At 41.3% G+C, this 19,869-nt stretch overlaps 1 protein-coding gene across 1 annotated transcript in view; it reads right to left on the minus strand.

The window, feature by feature from the left end:
* LOC127568016 (WD repeat-containing protein 64-like) overlaps window positions 1-19,869 on the minus strand; it is a 69,899-nt gene that overhangs the window by 31,137 nt on the left and 18,893 nt on the right. Inside the window, exons 8-13 of the mRNA XM_052011263.1 lie at window positions 15,270-15,410; window positions 11,880-11,959; window positions 8,825-8,964; window positions 5,332-5,455; window positions 4,039-4,187; window positions 2,004-2,127 (exon numbers count right to left, since the gene is read on the minus strand). Of these exons, the coding sequence (XP_051867223.1) occupies window positions 2,004-2,127; window positions 4,039-4,187; window positions 5,332-5,455; window positions 8,825-8,964; window positions 11,880-11,959; window positions 15,270-15,410 (758 nt within the window). The remainder of the gene's footprint in view (window positions 1-2,003; window positions 2,128-4,038; window positions 4,188-5,331; window positions 5,456-8,824; window positions 8,965-11,879; window positions 11,960-15,269; window positions 15,411-19,869) is intronic.

The following is a 19,869-nucleotide window of genomic DNA, read 5'->3' on the forward strand; positions in this document are numbered from 1 at the left end:
ATCCAAGGAAATAATAATTGAAAGTGGGAAAAGAAACAGAGCATCACCTTTGCTTTCCAGAATAATTCTAGAACATTGGCAAGTGTTGGCTAAGGTAACGTAAGGTCCTGTCATTCCTTGTCAGTCAGCTAGGTATGATGCAGACCACCGATTTAGCCTAAGTGTGCTTGCATACCTTTGACTCGGGAATTGAAGATCAGGGTTATGCTGAGGAGAATGACAAGATGGGAGAGAAATGCAGGTTTTGCTACTGACTATTAAATCCCCTGCCCAGAAATTGGATCTCATTTATTGTTGGGGGACTAAAACATGGTTGCATTTAGCAAATGTTAAATCAGATTCTCCTTCAAAAAAAAATTGTGAAATTGGTCAAAAACAAGTTGAAACATCATTAGGGTGGGCGACATTCAGGAAGAAGGGCTAAAATATGACCTGTGTGGTTCCCCCATTGGATGGCACTCCAGCCAGCACGGATGCAAACACTTAACTCTGCGGCATTCACAGAAGGAGATCAGCTCTTAAAGAAGCACTCCCTCATGGAAGCAGGATAGCAGCTACACACACTATGGCTGCCAGAAAGGAGAGAAAGACTGCAGGGGAGAAGGAACGAGGTTCTAGATGTCCAAAAGAGAGTTCTGGTCAGGTACAGTAGTGTACAGGGCAGGCACGGTAGTGTAGCGGTTAGCGTAACACTGTTAGAGTGCCAGTGACCCAGGTTCAATTCCAGCCACTGTCTGCAAGGAGTTTGTACGTTCTCCCCATGTCTGCATGGGTTTCCTCCGGGTGCTCCGGTTTCCTCCCACATTCAAAAGATGTATGGGTTAGGAAGCTGTGGGCATGTTATGTTGGCACCGAAAGCGTGGCGACACTTACAGGCTACCCCCTGAACACTATGCAAAAGATGCATTTCACTGTGTGTTTCGATGTACATGTGACTAATAAAGATATGTTATGTCCAGAGGAAGGTTTTGAGCACCAGAGAGTGGCCAGAGCTTTCCTCCAAAAGTGTCTCACTCACACACACACGTAGATTGTCAAGCACATGGATATCCATTACCCAATCCATATTTGCCACAAATCAGGAGATGCAATTATTACTTCAGGAGGTAAAGAGCCCTGATGACACCTCTCATATTGTACTGAGCAGCAAATTGTGATACATGGCTTAGATCTGTTGTTGTTACCCAAAACGATCTGGTAGTCAGGAATTTGAGAATCACCATCGCCTTGACTTCCAGGCAAGAGAACGTGGCCAAGAGTAATCCCATTGGATGTAACATATCTTGGTGATAATTGCCTGAATAAAAATGCATTGAGAATGCAATGGTCATCGGTCATCAGTCCAGTCCAGTAGAATGTGGTCAGCTGGGGCATTGCAGGCATAGGTTCTTCTCTGATGAGTGTCTTTGCTTCTCACCACAGGGATCATGACTCACCAATAGTGTCCTGCGATACTGATCCTGAAGCCTCCAGTAAAGGAGTGCTCCGGCTTTGCTACCACTGAGGCCTACATGAAATGAATAGCTCAGCAACTAAATACATATAAAAAGCACTCACAGTCAGTTATGGCACACTCTATGGACTTTCAGGTGTCTAAGCAGGATACAGTCAGTTCTGAAGTAGCTCAGTCGGGTCTCCCAAAATCAGTAGACCATCTCTTCTAACAGCACAAGAAATAAGAACATGGCACTATGTGCTTCGAGTTCTAAGTCAACATTAAGACATGAAGCTTTGAGCGCCATTTTACATCACTCTGAGCAAAACTATGCACTATGCCAATAACAACATTAGGTGTGTGCCCAAAGCCAGGAAAATATCATGTATATTAATAAGGATTGAAACCAAAGTACCCAGTCCAATTTCGTGATTTCATCCAGAAATAACGCAATATTTCAAGTGAAATCTATTTTTGACTGTGTGTTGCATAAAAAGAAGCACTACATGATCCAATTTCCAGGCTCCCATGTGTGTCCACATTCGTAAATGGTCTAAGGGTGATTCACCATCAACTGCTCCTGTGACAAGATGGTTTCCATTTTCATCCACTGCTGCAGCTGTCACCTCTATCGAGTGTCCGTGAGGATGTGCGATTTGATAGACTTTTTTTCCGCTTTGCAGTTTCCAGACCTGCAGAAAACCCAAACATGCGTTCTTATTGTTGCTGAAAACAATAGCAAGTACCTTTCACAAAGAAGAACCACAGGTAAATCAATAAAAATCCATTGCAATAAACATGGCAGCTGCCAAGTTTAATGTATGTGTAAACATTTCACTTTGTTGTTCTATATTTAAAGAAACATTATAGGATGGGAATAAAAATTGTGATCAGACCTTAGTTGATCTCTCTTCCTAGTTTTTTTGTTCATATATTCTTTGTTCAAACTTAATTAAATTGAAAGACAAGTGAAAATACTCCTTTGTTGTTCCATGACTGGTGAAACAGAAAATGCCTTTCTTTCTGTCACACCCACATACAAGATCAAAAAAACACATTTTTAAGTAAAATATCTTTGGGGAAACTTTGGTAAAACTTTGGAAACAGATCAACTAATGCAAGCCACTGCCTTTTGCTTTCTATTGAATATTTGAATGTTTTCTATGTGTGCTATAACAGAAGATGGGATCTCTCCCATTACACAAAGGTCTGGGGTAGATGATCCTCAATCATTAGCAAGAATGGAGCTGGATTACATCAAGCTCTCCAGCACCTCACACAGGCAGGCTGGGCAATGCCTCAAGCATCTGTGTGCATGCTCATCAGCCTTTTGTCTACAAGCTGCCCCATCGCTGTCTTTACCCATGTACATTCAAGCAGAAATGTTGGGCAACTCATTCTGCAGTGAGCTGACACGAGCTACCCTTTCAGGCATCACTGTAGCCCAGTCACCAGTGATGCATAGACCAAATCCCAAACTCTCCATTACTGTCTGTACTATGATCTGAGCTCATTGATGCGATTATCAGAAGCAACAACTTCATCTCTTTCTGAACTGAAAGCTCCACAGATATGAAGTGTTTATGATGTGTGTGAAATGAGGAAGCCACAAGTATATGGTCATGGTGAGGGAAAAGAAGCTGGTGAGATGGATAGATTTAAACCATCTGAAGAATACAAGCCAGCAGAATAGTGGAGGGAGGAATAACTGGGATGCTGGAAAGAGAATCATTTACGAGCCCAATGTCATCCTCAATAATCTCTGATCCTCTGTAGCTCATTAGTTTTGTGGTGGCCTAACACCAGTGCCAGCACAATCTACTCAAGGCAAGTCAGACAGTGAGTACCTTCAGAGCCACCTTCCATCTGCCACTATACTGCAATTGAATGCAACCTTCTCCTGTAAAAGAGAGGGAAGGCTGTTAGTGCATTGTAATCTGTCTGATTTTGCCTACCATGGTTGAACTGCTGAGTGTATAAAGTGTGAGATATATATTTTCATGTTGAAATCATGGTAAGTGTACAAGTGAAGAAATGCAACTTATTACTTGATGAAATTTGTTGCTGGTTCCACTAAACATTTTTGGCAATGGGGACTTTACTTCAGTCATTTATTATTTTGGTTATTTCCTCCTTCATGTCAGCTCTTGGTGGCTTCCAGGGCTCTTCAGCAGGTTCTCACTCTTGAACACCTTGTGTTCCGTTTTAATGTTGAAGCCCATGTCAATGAAAAGGAGTGCCATCCTTCACTCCACTACTCCCAAGCTGCATAATAAATTCCAGCACTGGTTTGATTTAGTGCTCATCTCCCCTTCAAGAGGTGCAGCCATGAATTGAATTTGTGCAAGTAGATTTCACCTGAGACTTCTGCAGTTCCTCCCACTTAACAAGCACAAATAAGGAAAATATCATCTTTGACTCCTCTCAAGTTTTTGTGCACACAAGTGATGCAAGGAACTGGCGAGGTTCCCAGTACTGTACCATTTTAGCACATTTTCTTGACTGATGATTGGAAATTGTTCTCACTATGTTTTTCTTCATTATGAAACCCAGTATCAAATTTTTTTGATGGTTCATTAGCTATTCCTCAGATAAACACTTACCTTAATTATAGATTTACTACAAATGGACACAACCTTCCCATTAATTTTGCTGAAGACCAGAACATTGACGGATCGTTCATGGGAAAGGGGAACCTCTAGATTGTCCTGAACAGCAGATGTGAGGGGTACAAGGTCTATTGAAGTGGATCCTGCAAAATCAAGTAAATACACACAATGAATATGAATTTGCCTCAGTTTGGATGACTAACAGTGGGATTATTTATCTTTACAAAAATTTCTTCTATTCTGCAGATAGTTGGTAAATCTTAACGGAATCAGATCTCACAGAAGTGTACAGTTGTCCAGCAACTGATCTTATACATGTGTCTGTGCACATGTGTAGAAGCACACGCAAATTAATTATTCCTTCTGTCTAAGCACACACTAGTTTTGAAATGAGGTACAGCTGGCTTGAAACAATGATGAGACTAAAGAATGGAACTTTACATTGATTCTCAGGGGGGAAAAGATAAAAGCATTTTAAAAGAGCAGTACAGAATTTGTTGAGTTGGAACAGGTGGAGAAAAAGAAAAATTATCTTCAAAGTACCAGAAAAAAAAAACTGGTAGAATAAAACAATTTAAAAGTAATGTGTTATGGTCATAAAAGTCAAAAAGCTGTGCTTAGATGCTATATGGACCTGAAACTTTAGCTCTGTTTCTCTTCCCTCAGAAGCAGCCTGACTTGAGTTTTTCCAGCATTTCCTGTTTTTATTTTAGATTCCCATTATCTGCAGTGTGTTCCTTTTTGTAACAGACTTTAATAAACCAATTGGGTGTTCATAACAATCCAATAGCTTCATAGCCACCAAAATGTCAACACTTGTGTTAAGTTAATTAATTTTTAAAAAATTTTATTTACAGCGTGGTAACAGGCCCTTCCGGCCCAACGAGTCCACGCCGCCCATTTTAAACCCAAATTAACCTACCCGTACGTCTTTGCAATGTGGGAGGAAACCCACACAGACACGGGAGAATGTACAAACTCCTTACAGACAGCGACGGGAATCGAACCCCGATCACTGGCGCTGTAATAGCATCACACTAACTGCTACGCTACCATGCTGCCCCTATTAAGTTAAATTTAATTTAATTAAATTTCACCCTTATTAAAGTTAAATTACAATTTATTTAATTTAGTGAATTTAAATTCCTGGATGAAACGGTAGTGGGAATGATTTTCCTGGATCACTAATTCAGCCCTCGGCACTACTACTCCAGGACACAACCGACCCTGCAATTATACCTCTAACTGATAAGCTGTAATTGATTTTTTCACAGCCTGTTAACCTACCAGCAATTAATCTCTTATTTTTATTGTCAAACACCATTGTGTTGAAATGCCGATCTACTTGATGTTCACCTAAGATGAAGACCTGCAGGACAGCAATTGTCTGAACATCCCAGACTCTGAACATCTTCCAAAAGGAGAAAAAGTAAAATGGAAGGCAACGTTAGTAATATATCTACTTACTTTGCAATTAGGATTTTTTTTAAACACACAAATAAAAACTAAAATAAATAACACCAGGAAAAGCAATTCTAATCTATGAAAACTAATTTAAAAATTTTTTAGAAGAATATCAAAGGCTATTATGAGCCACAGAGGTGATATCAGCATAATGCCTCTGCTAGCCAATAATTTGAGTAATGGTGAGTTTAAAGCCTGCAAGTATTAAGGTTGCATGTTTTTTTGTAAACCAGCTCTTCTGCTTCTTCTTCTAAAAGTAAATGTAACACAGGATTGTTGTTCAAAAACAAGGGAAGTATTGAAAATAACCATCTTTCACTTCTCTGCCAAGGCTACTGCTAAGCTCAGAAGAGAGAAAAGAAACTGATACGATCTTAGAGTCATGGAGCAGTACAGCACAGAAACAGGCCCTTCAGCACAACTAGTCTATGACGGCCTGGTTTTCTGCCTAGTGCCATCTATCCACACCCGGACCACAGCCCTCTATGCCTCTCCCATCCATGTACCTATCCAAACTTCTCTTAAATGTTACAATTGAACCCACATCCACCACTTCTGCTGGCAGCTCATTCCACACTCACACCACCCTCTGAGTGAAGTGGTTCCCTTTCAGATTCCCCTTAAATATTTCACCTTTCACCCTAAACCTATGACCTCTAGTTCTAGTCTCACCCAACCTGAGGGGAAAAAGCCTGCATACATTCACCCTATCTATACCCCTCATAATTTTGTATACTTCTATGAGATCTCCCCTCATTCTCCTGCACTCCAGGGAATAAAGTCCTAACCTATTCAACCTATCCCTGTAACTCAGGTCTTCAAGTCCCGGCAAGTCCCGTGTTTTCATTTCCAAAGCTACATTCTGAAAACATCCTAACAAGTATCTAGGTTCTCCATTTGAAGTTCTGACTTGACATGAAATTTTCTGATCACCAGGAGGAAGGATTTTATGAACATCATAAAATTGCTTGCAGGAAAAGCCCCCAGAAAGTCTGTCATTTGCTTAGTACTATATAAATGGAAGTTATTGTTGTTGTACAGTTCAAAAGCATAATTTATGTCAAATTGAGAGATGTACCTGTTGCTAGCTGTAGATGAGACAAGCAGAATGGCTTTATTCTGGAGCCTGCAGACTGAAGAGTAATTGCTAGAGGTTCAGAATGGAATTTAATGCATTCCTTTGCATATTATCTAGGCAAAAATGATCTTCTCACTGCCTCAAGAATGTACTTCCCCAAAGAAACCACCAGAGCTAGGTATGCTCAATTACGCTGACCTGCAAATCACTTCAGCAGCAGCCAACAAGACCCTACCACGCAAAGGGCAGAAGATAATTGACAAATCACCAACCTATAGTACACAGATGCCATATTTGTAAAGACTTTCCAATGCATTGTTCACCATGTAAAACACAAAGAAACCCTGGGTTTTAACTGTCTGTTTAAATGCTCAGGATGCAGATGGATATGGTTGGTATTAACACAGCACTTCTTTCCTCAATGCCAATCTTTTCATGAGGAAAAATTAGTTCCACATAAACGTATGTGCCATTGATCTATATCCAACAGCATCAAATCACGTGAGATAAAAGTTGAAGATATTTGCTCCTGGATCAAGTTAATGGCCAAATATTCTACCACATTAACACGGAGCTTAATGGCATCTGATACTGTCAATGTGGAAATCATCCAGTAAGTGATAAGACTGTGAATTTTGAATTGCCACATGCTGATAGATGACCTATATTATTCTGTATCCAGTGTCATGAACTCAGCAGCTCATCCTCGTCTTCCCATGATCTTCATGAAATTGCTGCCATTAAACATATCCATGAACTGCCATTAAACATGTCATGGAAAATTAACCTTGCGAGTTAATCACCCAAATGTCATTTGAATGATTTATATTCTTGTTCCTAGAAAGCAAATTAACCTTCTAGCTGGAAATGTAACAAATATATATATACACACACATACACACACACACACACACACACAGTGAGATTAAAATATTTAACTTTTTTTTCTTATTTTTCCTTTCTAACATTTTTATTTGTTTTGTCTGTCAATCCAATCTTTTACTGTCATTATTTCTCTCTCTGCACCCAATTGGACTCTAACTCCCTAACTCACTCTGTTTCTTTGCCATTTGCTCTGTTGCTTTCTTAATCATTAGCTTCAACTCATTCAACTTTTGCCCTTGCCTTGTTAATTTCAGTTCTCATGTGCAGCAAGTTACAGGGGAAAAGTGTTTTGAATTGAAGGATGAGGAAGTGATGTCCAAACAAAAGGGGCATATGTTTCATAAAATTCTAGGCCATTATTTTCATTTTACAGTCTCCAGTTCCAATTACGTGCAGTGCTCCCGCAAGAAAAAAAATACTCTGTGGGTGGATTTGATGGGATTAGCCTTTTCAGGAATTACCAGACTGACATTAAAATCCATTTTGAAAATCCTAACACCTACTTAATTAGCTCAGATTCCTTTCTACCCACTACATAGCTTGCTGTTACAGCGCATTATATATTAGTCATTGTAAGCTTCTTCCCCCAAAAGTCTAAAATCAATACAGAACCTGGAAAATAACACTAGAGAGTTAGTGATATTTATATTAGTACAGAGTACTAATGTATATTGCAACTGATGAGTAATACCACAGAAAATGTTATAAATATGCAGTACAGTCAACACTACGAAAAGATTCTAATTTCTTAGGTATGCACTTCTTATTAAAATGAAAGCAAAGAGATAATTGGACATTTTTGTCAGGTAAAGATAAAAAGAAGATTGGAAGAAACAGCTTGCACCTATCTAGTCCCTCTCCTGGTACAACATTCCAAAGCACATCACAGCTTGAAATATACTTGATGTTTAATGTAGGGAAATAAGCAATCAATTAGTACTTTAGTCAACACATGAATCTCAATGAAATAGGCAACCTGTTTGCAATGACATTGGCTGGAGAATAAACACTAAACAGATGCCAAAGACTCTCATTTAGTCTATCTGAGAGAGGAGATGAGAGTTAAAATTAACGTCTCATTCAAAAGATGACATATTGTGCAGTACGACATTCCTTCAATACAGCACCAAAATGTCAGCTGGATGTGCTTGGGTGGGGCTTGAACTTATTGCTGTATGACTCAGAGACAAGCATAGTATTAACCAAGGCAGTGCTGACACATTGAATAAGGAATGTCCACCATCAGTGAACAGACATGCAATTACTCTACTTGTGTACTGACTCAGAAAATGAATGGTACGCCATTGACAACATCTAAATAAAAAAAGGAGATACCATGAAATAGTCACTCACCCCTTCAGTTGAAAGGCTAATAATATGTTGATCTGCTTCATTAATTACAACTTCAGTAATGATACAGTTGTGGCCAATCAACAATGCCTTTGGTTTGGAGAACATATTAGGATTCCAAAGTCGAACAATTTTATCTTCTCCTAGACATGAAATAAGAGATGGTTAATTTTCTGAATAATTCATATTTGAGTGTAAGACCCTTCCTGCCTAGATCCTGAAGAGAAATTTTGACAGTCATTAAAACTTGCAACCTGCAGGTCTGGGATGGTGTAGCAGAATGTGCTTGATGTTGAGCTCCCAACTCCATAGCAGTGTGTTGAATGCACAAACCTCATTTAACATTTCAAACTAATGTAAGGCATGCAGTTTGCTGTTTCTTTTTATAGCATGTTTCTCACATCACTAAACATTTTACAAAAACTTGGTCTCATTGAAAACTCTGCTGTCCAGACCTCTACACATTCTGTGGCCTCATGCTCACTGATCTGTGATTCCCAACCTGCCATGGCTTGATTTTAAAACGTTGATGCTGCTTTTAAAAGCCTCTATGCTGTTCAGTGCAAACATCTTCCAATGGGATTTTTTTTGTGCAAGAAGATTAGAACCGCGATGTTATCTGTACACAGAAATATAGTGTGTTCCAGACCCTATTTAACTTGCACTCACATGGTACGAGGTGAGGAAAGTGTATGGAAGAAATCTAGCCCAAATTTGTTTTATTAGCAAATATCTAAATGTACAATCAAACCTGGACTTTTAAAGTGCCCTTGCTTAATCAATAAAACAGTCTTGATTTTTTTTTTGAGTGACATGTGTGTCCTTGGAACTCAAACATGGTGTTCCAGGCTAGAAGTATGGAAAGTAGTCATGATGTCAGTCAGCAAACAACACAAGAACTGAAGAGATTGACTCAGGGACTGGGAATTACAGCCTTGCAAAGCTACTCTGCTGTCCACAAGTGGTCTCTCCAGCTTACTTCGCCATTCAATGAGATTATGGCTGATCTTTTACTTCAGCGATACTTTCCTGCACTGATCCCATATCCTTTAATTTTCAAAGATGTACTGATACCTGCCTTGAAGAGGCAAAGCTTGCCCAGCTCTCTGGGATTAAGAAGTCTAAGTATTCACTACCCTTTGTGTGAAGACATTTCTGTTCATCTTAGTGACCGACCTCTATGTTGAGATCGTGATCCCTGGTTCTATGGATCAAAGCCAGCGAAACATCAAATCTGCATCTCCCCTATCAACTCCCAGAAGAATTTTGTACATTTCAATCTGATTGCCTCTCATTCTTTTAAACTCGAGCAAAAATTCAGCCTGCTTAATCTCTTTTCCTTCCCAGAATCAACATGTTGAACTTTTGCTGTACTTCCTCCACTACAAGGGAAACCAAAACCTGCACTCAACATTCCAGAATGGAGACTCACAACGGCTCTTTAATTTTGGAACAAAATGTCTCCATTGTTATACCACACATTAACTTTCAGTTTGAAATGATACAGTTTTGAACTTTTGAACTCTTGAACTCGAACACCTTCCAATAAGATTATGGTTGATCCTGAACCTCAAGTCCACATTCCTACCATATCCCCATACTGCTCAATGCCTTCATATTCATTAATCTATCAGCCTCAAAAATATTGAAATGACTGAGTAGCCTCAGGTCTCTGTGACTGAGAATTATAAAGTTATAACTCTCTGCATTTGCAAATTTCTCCTCTGCTCAGGTTTAAGTAGTTGACTCCCTACTTCAAGGCCACGACTCCTAGTTCTGAGCTTCCCAGCACGAAAAAATAGTTTTTCAACATCCACCTTTGAGAGTCAGTCTCATTCCGATAAACATCGCATTCTTCTATACTCCTGCAGTACATAACAATCTCACCTCATTAGACAACACCTCATCCCAAAAATCAATCAAGTGAGTCTACATTGCAACAATTCCAAGTATAAATTGATGCAGGGTTTCAACCCAAAATGTCAACAATTCCTTTCCTCCCACGCATGCTGCTTGACCTACTAAGTTTGTTCACTAGATTGCTTGTTGCTCCAGATTCCAGTATCTGCAGTCTCTTGTGTCTCAAGCATAAATTTTTCTGATGCAGAGACCAAAACTGAACTTTGTGCTCCAGGTATGATCTCACCAAACATTTATAGAATTCCTTACTTTTCTATTCCAATTCCCTGAAAAGGGCAACATATGACTTTACCTTCCTAATTCTTTGCTGTACCTGCATGTTAACACAGTCCATATGTGAAGCAGGAATGCTGCCACTCAAAACCTGATAGTGCGGTCATAATTTAGCATCGGCTCGCTGGTGCTGCAAAATGTTGAGGGCATTGGCCTGGTCAACATTGTACATTGAGTAGGTGAGGAGTGCAAAAAGGAGGAAGGGGAGCCCTTTTCTGCCTCCCCTCTCCATCTCAGTTCAATACCAGTAACCATAACTTCAAGCTTCCGTTCACCAACTCCCTTCTGTCCCATGTGCACAGATCATTAAAATGTCATGGAGAAACCATGCCAGAGAAGTAGTTGAGGCAGGTAGAATAATATCATTTATACAGCACTTGGATAGGTAGATGGAGGGGTGGGACTAAGAGGGATAGGAGCCAAATGCAGGAAATTGGGACTAGCTGGGTGGGGCCCATGGTCAGTATGGACTGACTGGGCCTAAGGGCCAGTATCAGTGCTATGAGAGTAAACATAGATTCACAAAGGGTAAGAGAATGCTACAAAACAAGAATGAAATATTTCTATTTTCAATATTATGAGCATCATCATTCCAGTACTCTAATCAGTTAGATCCAGAGTGATAATAATAATCAAACTTGCAGGCTTATAATATGACACAATAGGAGCAATTTATGTGATTAATAATTCTTACACTTGGAAACAGTTCACTAATTAAGACTGCAATTTTTGTCACATATTTCAAGCCAAAATTAACATTATATGGATCCCCTTCGATCAAACACAATTAATCCATTCACTGATATACTGCAGAAACAGGACAGAAATTCTGAAATGTTCAAAATATTCCAATTTTGACACTTACCACCAGTAACAAAGGTATTTGCTTTCTCACAATAATCAAATGCATTGACACCTCGTGGAACTGATAGGGTTCTAATGGGCCTACATATGGAGATAAAGAATAGGTCAATGGACCGATATTTGACATGAAACATACAAAACAACAATGGGCGGCACGGTAGCGTAGCGGTTAGCATGATGCTATCACAGTGCCAGCGATCGGGGTTCGATTCCTGTCGCTGTAAGGAGTTTGTACGTTCTCCCGTGTCAGCGTGGGTTTCCTCCGGGTGCTCTGGTTTCCTCCCACATTCCAAAGACATACGGGTAAGTTAATATGGGTTTAAAATGGGCGGAGAGGACTCGTTGGGCCAGAAGGGCCTGTTACCACGCTGCAAATAAAATAAAAACCTTAATGGAATGTTCACTCAGTATCCCTGACACCAAAGTTCTGTACAAACGTGGGTTGTAATTTTACTTTGAATCTTCCCAAATCCTGTCTTTGGTCAGTTATTCAGAGCTGCAATATGTAGCCTGCTGTTAATATTCCACAAGATGCCTGACTGGCAATAGTCAATATTCCACGGGATATACAGTATGTCTATCTTGCCAAAAGATACCTTAACTTCTTATCTAACTAAGTGCCTCTCCTCCCCTTTTTGTTAACCTCCTCCAATCCACCATTCCCCAAGGTAGTCAGTCTTTTAGTTCTAACCAATTGCAAATCCCTGTTTCTTTCCACTCCTATAAGTATTGCGTTCAGTTCTGGTTGCCTCATTATAGGAAGGATGTGGAAGCTTTAGAGAGGGTGCAGAGGAGATTTACCAGGATGCTGCCTGGATTGGAGAGCATGTCTTATGAGGGTAGGTTGAGTGAGCTAGGGCTTTTCTCTTTGGAGAGGTGTACAAGATGACAAGAGGCATAGATCGAGTGGACAGTCAGAGACTTTTTCCCCAGGGCGAAAATGGCTAACACGAGGGGGCATAATTTTAAAGTGATTGGAAGAAGATACAAGGGGGATGACAGAGTTAAGTTTTTTTTTTACACAGAGAGTGGTGGGTGTGTGGAACACACTGCTGGCAGAGGTTGTGGGGGCAGATACATTAGGTAGCCACATGAATGATAGAGAAGTGGAGGGCTATGTGGGAGGGAAGGGTTAGATAGATATTAGAGTTGGATAAAATGTCGGCACAACATTGTGGGCCGAAGGGCCTGTACTGTGCTGTAATGTTCTATGTCACTTGTGCCTTCAGTTATTTAAACCGTAGGTTTTGGAATTCCCTCCCTCATCCTCTGCCTCTTTCACACTGACTCTCTTTCTCCTCTGTTTAAGGTCTCACCAAAACCAACTTCACCCATCCTAATTTTCTTGTTTCTAATGTTACTAATGAGAGGGCAGTGGAAGGGATAGGAACATTCTGGGATTACCAGTGAGGCTTCCAGAGCAACAGCCACAGCAAACATGCACAACACCATGGACCAGTGAAGGCTCAAAGAAGATTATGGGCTGGATCACACTGTTCGCTAGAGAGTGGTTGCATAGAGAACTGTCTGCAAGATACTGTGTACAGGTCAGCTCACTCCTGACTTCCATGGCAATCAGGTCAGCAATGAGCTGCAGGTCAGAGCAACAAAATGGGAGGTCAGATGGCAAGTCCATGGGTGGATGTCAGATAAGTTGAGTCGAGTTGCCAGATACACTACATTTGAAAGATTAGTTCAGATGTGTTTTATTTTTTCTTAAACCTAATTTTTTTTAATTAACTGCCACTTAAACATGTTTTATTTTAATATTTATAATTATTTATATCTATATAATCTTTGTGATTTTTATAAATGACTTGGATGAGGATGTGGAAGGGTGGGTTAGTAAGTTTGCTGACGATACAAAGGTTGGTGGTGGTGTGGATAGTGTAGAAGGATGCTGTAGATTACAGCAGGACATTGACAGGATGAAGACTTGGGTTGAGAAGTGGAAGATGGAGTTCAACCCAGAAAAGTGTGAAGTGACACACTTTGGAAGATCGAATTTAAAGGCAGAATACAAGGTTAATGGCAGGATTCTCAGCAGTGTGGAGGAACAGAGGGACCTTGGGGTCCACATCCATAGATCCCTCAAGGTTGCCATGCAGGTTGATAGGGTTGTTAAGAAGGCATATGGTGTGTTGGCCTTCATTAGTCAGGGTATCAAGTTCAAGAACCGCAAGGTAATGTTGCAGCTCTATAGAACTCTGGTTAGACCCCACTTGGAGTATTGTGTTCAGTTCTGGTTGCCTCATCATAGGAAGGATGTGGAAGCTTTAGAGAGGGTGCAGAGGAGATTTACCAGGATGCTGCCTGGATTGGAGAGCATATCTTATGAGGATAGGTTGAGCGAGCTAGGGCTTTTCTCTTTGGAGCAAAGGAGGATGAGAGGTGACTTGATAGAGGTGTAGAAGATGATAAGAGGCATAGATCGCGTGGACAGTCAGAGACTTTTTCCCAGCCAACAATGGCTAACATGCGGGGGCATAATTTTAAGGTGATTGGAGGAAGGTATAGAGGTTATGTCAGAGGTACTTTTTTTTAAACACGCAGAGAGTGGTGGGTGCGTGGAACACATTGTTGGCAGAGATTGCAGGGGCAGGTACATTAGGGACATTTAAGTGATTCTTAGATAGCCACATGAATGAGAGAAAAATGGAGGGTGATGTGGGAGGGAAGAGTTAGATAGATATTAGAGCAGGATAAAGTGTCGGTACAAAGGGCCTGCACTGTGCTGTAACGTTCTATTGCATCTGTTATTAAACATTCCAGATTAACAGAGACATTTAAAAAAAAATTAAAAAGGCTCCTTTGAAAGACTACAGCAGTCTGGGAGCCAAGGCCTCATCATTGCTCTGGCCCATTGTTCTAGTGCAAAGGAGATAGAAGGTCTGTGCAAGGTCCTCTGGCCTTCAATCTGCACCACAGATACATTCCAGGCTGCATCAGGTGTGGCTATCATAGGATGCTCTCTTCACAAGCTGAAGATCATATGGTGAGGGCAGCCAGACCTCTACATTACCAGGTTTTCCCAAATGCATGCTTAAAGCCTGCCCCAGATGACTTACTGTTTTGAACGTCACTTGAATGCAAGAAACAACAAAAAACGATTAAACATGGATGGAGAAGCAAAAACAAATCCTCTGAAAGGTTTAATGTATGGTTGCAAATGAGCAGTTATAACATAAAAGAACAAACAACAATTAACAAATAAAAACCTATAAATAGTTAAAATGATGTTTGTGATTGGTCAGTGAATATTGTTATGTTCAATTACATAATTCCCCAGTACAGCAGCAGGAGAAAGAGAGAAGAAGAAATGACAGATAAATAAAAGAAGAATTCTATGGAATAAATTTACAGCTTTGTTGACATAACATTTGTAACTTACTGACAGTCTCCAAGCTTGCGTATGTCATCCAGGACCACCGAGTGTACACTGTCTGAAGAACAGCTCACAAAGGAGTTCAAATGTGGAAAATATTTCACTCTCAACACCCATTCACTATGCAGTTTCCGTCGTAAAATAGGACTGAAAAAATGAATAACAGTGAATGATATTCTATAGCTTATCAAAGATGGTACATTATTCTGAGTAAGGGTCAAAGTTAGAACAACATGCATTCGTGTACAGCTCCACTGAGTGTCCAGGCTGACACCAGAGCATACCAAGGGAGTGCTGCATTGTAGGATGTGATAGTTTTGGTTAAGACATTTCATTGGACATAACAGATCTCAAATAAAACAGAAAATGCTGGCAACACTCAATAAGTCAGGCAGCATCTGTGGACAGAGAAACAGAAGCAGCAGTTCAGGTTGGATATCTGTTTAATTCTGCCAAAGGGTTTTCCACATGAAACATTAACTTACTGCCTGACCCTGTCTTCATGAAAGGTTCTCACCAAACTTGAAAATTATTTAACTTGATTGTAAATATTTGACAGGAGAGTTTGGTAAATTCCAACTCATGGTATTAATTGATAATCAATATTTGATTTCATCAGTTATAGAGTCATAGAGCACAGAAAAAAACCTTTCAGCCCAGCTAGTCCTTTCCGACCAAGATGCCCATCTAACTTAGTCCCATTTGCCTGAGTTTGGCCCATATCCCTCTAAACCTTTCCTATCCATGTACATGTCCAAGTGCCTTTCAGGTGTCATAGATGAATGAGTGAAATAGTTACCTCTCAGGAGCCTATTAAATCTCTCCTCCTTCACCTTAAACCTATGCCCTCTAGTGGTGGCACTGTAGTGTAGCAGTTAGTGTAATGCTATCACAGTGCCAGCAACCCGGGTTCAATTTCGCCGCGGTCTGTAAGGAGTTTGTAAGTTCTCCCCGTGTCTGCGTGGGTTTCCTCCGGGTGCTCCGGTTTCCTCCCACATTCCAAAGACATACAGGTTAGCAGCTGTGGGCATGCTATGTTGGCGTCGGAAGAGTGGCAACATTTGTGGGCTGCCCCCAGCACATTCTCAGTAACGCAAAAGATGCATTTCACTGTGTGTTTGATGTACATGTGACTAACAAATAAATATCTTATAAATAAATATATCTTACCTTGATACCCCAACCCTAGGAAGACTGTGTGCATTCACCCTATCTATCCCCCTCATTGATACATCTCTAGAAGATCACTCCTCATTCTCCTGCGCTCCAATGAATAAAGTCCTAACCTGTATAACCTCTCTCCATAACTCAGTCCCTTGAACCCCAGCAACATCCTTGTAAATCTTTTCTGCACTCTTTCCAATTCAATGGCATTTTTACCATTGCAGGGTGACCAAAAGTGAACACAATATTCCAAATGCAGCCTCGCCAATGTTGTACAACTGCAACATAACATCCCGACTTCTATACTCAGTGCCCTAACTAATGAAGGCCAGCGTGCCAAAAGCCACCTTCACCACCCAGTCTAGCTGTGATGCCACTTTCAGGGAACCATGTACTTGAACTCCGAGGTCCCCATGTTCTACGACACTCCCCACTATGCAAGTGCACTGATGCATCTTCCCAAAATGTAACACATTGCACTTATTCGAATTAAACTCCATTTGTCATTCCCCAGACCACGCGGACATTATTTCCCACATACAAAGCCATGCTGACTATCCCTAATCAAACTTTTGTCTTTCCAAGTGCATGCATATCTTATCCCTCAGAATCCCCTCCTGTAACTTACCTACCACAGATGTTAGGCTTACTGGTGTCTAGTTCCCAGGTTTTTCTTTGCAGCCCTTCTTAAATAAAGGCACATTAGGCACCCTTCAGTCATAGACCATGGAACAGTATGGGCCCTTCGGCCCACGATGTTGTGCCGACTTATATAAACTTTCTACATGATCAATCTAATCCTTCCCTCCTACACAGTCTATAACCCTCCATTTTTCCTATATCCCTGTGCCCATCTAAGCATCTTTTAAGTGCCTCCATTATGTCAGTCTCTACCACCATCCCCAGCAGTGCGTTCCAGGAACCCACCACTCTCTGTGTAAAAAACCTACCTCTGACATCTCCCCGAAACTTTCCTCCCCTGATTTTAAACTGATGTCCTCTGGTATTGGCCTTCGGCACTCTGGAAAAAAGATGCTGGCTGTCCACTCTGTCTAGGCCCCTCATAGTCTTATACACCTCTATCAAGTGGCCTCTCATCCTGCATCGCTCCAAAGAAAAAAGCCCTAGCTCACTCAACCTTTCCTCATAAAACATGTTCTCCAATCCAGGCAGCATCCTGGTAAATCTCCTCTGCACCCTCTCTAAAGCTTTCACATCCTTCATATAATGAGGTGACCAGAACTGAACACAATACTCCAAGTGTGGTCTAACCAGAATTTTATAGAGCTGCAACATTACCTCGTGGCTCTTGAACTCAATCCCCCAACCAATGAAGGCCAGCACACCATATGCCTTCTTAACCACCCTATCATTTTGTGTGACAACTTTGAGGGATCTATAGACTAGGACCCCAAGATCCCCCTGTTCCTGCACACTGCTCAGAATCCTGCCATTAACCTTGTACTCTGCCTTCAAGTTATTTCTTCCAAAGTGTATCACTTCACACTTCTCCGGATTGGACTCCATCTGCCACTTCTCCACCCAACTCTGCATCCCGCCTTTATCCCATTGTAAACTATGACAACCTTCTACACTATCCACAACACCTCCAACCTTCGTGTCATCCACAAACTTATTAATCCATCCCTCCATTTCCTCATCCAAGTCATTTATAAAAATCACAAAGAGCAGAGGTCCCAGAACAGATCCCTGCAGAACACCACTAGTCACCAACCTTCAGGCAGAATACTCTCCATCTACTACCACCCTCTGCCTTCTGTGGGCAAACCAATTCTGAATCACGCAGCCAAGTCTCCACGGATCCCATGCCTCATGACTTTCTGGATGAGCCTACCATGGGGAATCTTGTCAAAGGCCTTACTAAAGTCCATATACACCACATTCACTACTCTACTTTCATCAATTTATTTTGTCACCTCCTTGAAAAGCTCAATTAGGCTCGTGAGGGCTGATCATCCCTTATAAAACTCTGCTTCTCCAAATGCTCATAAATCCCATCCCTAAGAGTCCTCTCCAACAGCTTGCCTACCACTGAAATAAGACTCACTGGTCTATAATTCCCAGGATTATCCCTATTACTTTTCTTGAACAAGGGAACAATATTTGGCATTCTCCAATCCTACAGCATCACTCCCTTGGCCAGGGAGGATGCAAATATCATCATCAACGTCCCAGCAATCTCTTCCCTCACTTCCTGTAGGAACCTGGGGTATATCCCGTCTGGCCCTGGGGACTTATCTATTCCAATGTTTGTCAGAAGCTCCAACAATACCTCTTTCTTAACATTATCATGCTCTATCACGTTCGTCAAAGTCCTTCTCCCAAGTGAGCTCTGAAGCAAAGTATTCATTAAGGACCTCCCCTACCCTCTCTGCCTCCAGCCACATTTCCCTCTTTATCCCTGAGCAGTCCTACCCTCACTCTAGTCATCCTCTTGTTCTTCACATACGTGTGGAACGCCTTGGGGTTTTCCTTTATTCTGCTCACCAATGCTTTCTCATGTCCCCTCCTAGCTCTCCCAAGTCCCTTCTTAAGCTCCTTCCTGGCGACCTTATAATTCTCAAGAGACTTGTCATATTTTTGCTTCCTAAAGCTTAAGTCCATTTCCTTCCTCTTGACTAAATGTTTCACTTCTCTTGTCAAATATGGTTTCTTTACCCTACCATCCTTTCCCTGTCTCAGTGGGACAAACCTATCCAGAACCAACGACATAGATAGGAAAAGGGATGAGGTCCTGAAGAGGGAATATAGGGAGTTAGGAAGGAAGCTAAAAAGCAGGACCTCAAGGGCGGTAATCACTGGATTACTGCCTGTGCCATGTGCCAGTGAGGGTAAGAATAGAAAGATATGGCAGACGAATGCGTGGCTGAAGAGTTGGTGCAGGGAGCAGGGTTTCAGGTTTGTGGATCACTGGGATCTCTTCTGGGGAAGGTATGACCTGTACAAAAGGGACAGGTTACACCTGAACTCGAGAGGAACCAATGGCTTTGTGGGCAGGTTTGCTAGAGCTGTTGGGGAGGATTTAAACTAGGTTGGCAGGGGGATGGGAACCAGAGTGTCAGGTCAGATGATGGAGTAATTGGTATAAAGATAGATGCAATTTGCAGAGAGACTGTGAGGAAGAATAGGCAGTGGATAGAGCTGTATGAAGTTTGTTGGATGGGTTGAAATGTATTTACTTCAATGCGAGAAGTACTAAGAATGTATGTGATGAACTTAGAGCATGAATCCGTACACGGAATTACGTTGTGGCCATTACAGAGACTTGGCTGTCACAAGGGCAGGATTGGCTGCTTGATATTCCAGGGTTTAGATGTGTCAAAAGGGATAGGGAGGGATGTAAAAGGTGGGGGGTGGTGGGGGGGAAGAGGGAGTGCCATTGCTAATCAGGGATAGTATCACAGCTGCAGAAAAGGAAGTC

Source organism: Pristis pectinata, chromosome 3, assembly GCF_009764475.1.
Source record: "Pristis pectinata isolate sPriPec2 chromosome 3, sPriPec2.1.pri, whole genome shotgun sequence".
In the NCBI taxonomy this organism is placed as follows: Eukaryota; Metazoa; Chordata; class Chondrichthyes; order Rhinopristiformes; family Pristidae; genus Pristis; species Pristis pectinata.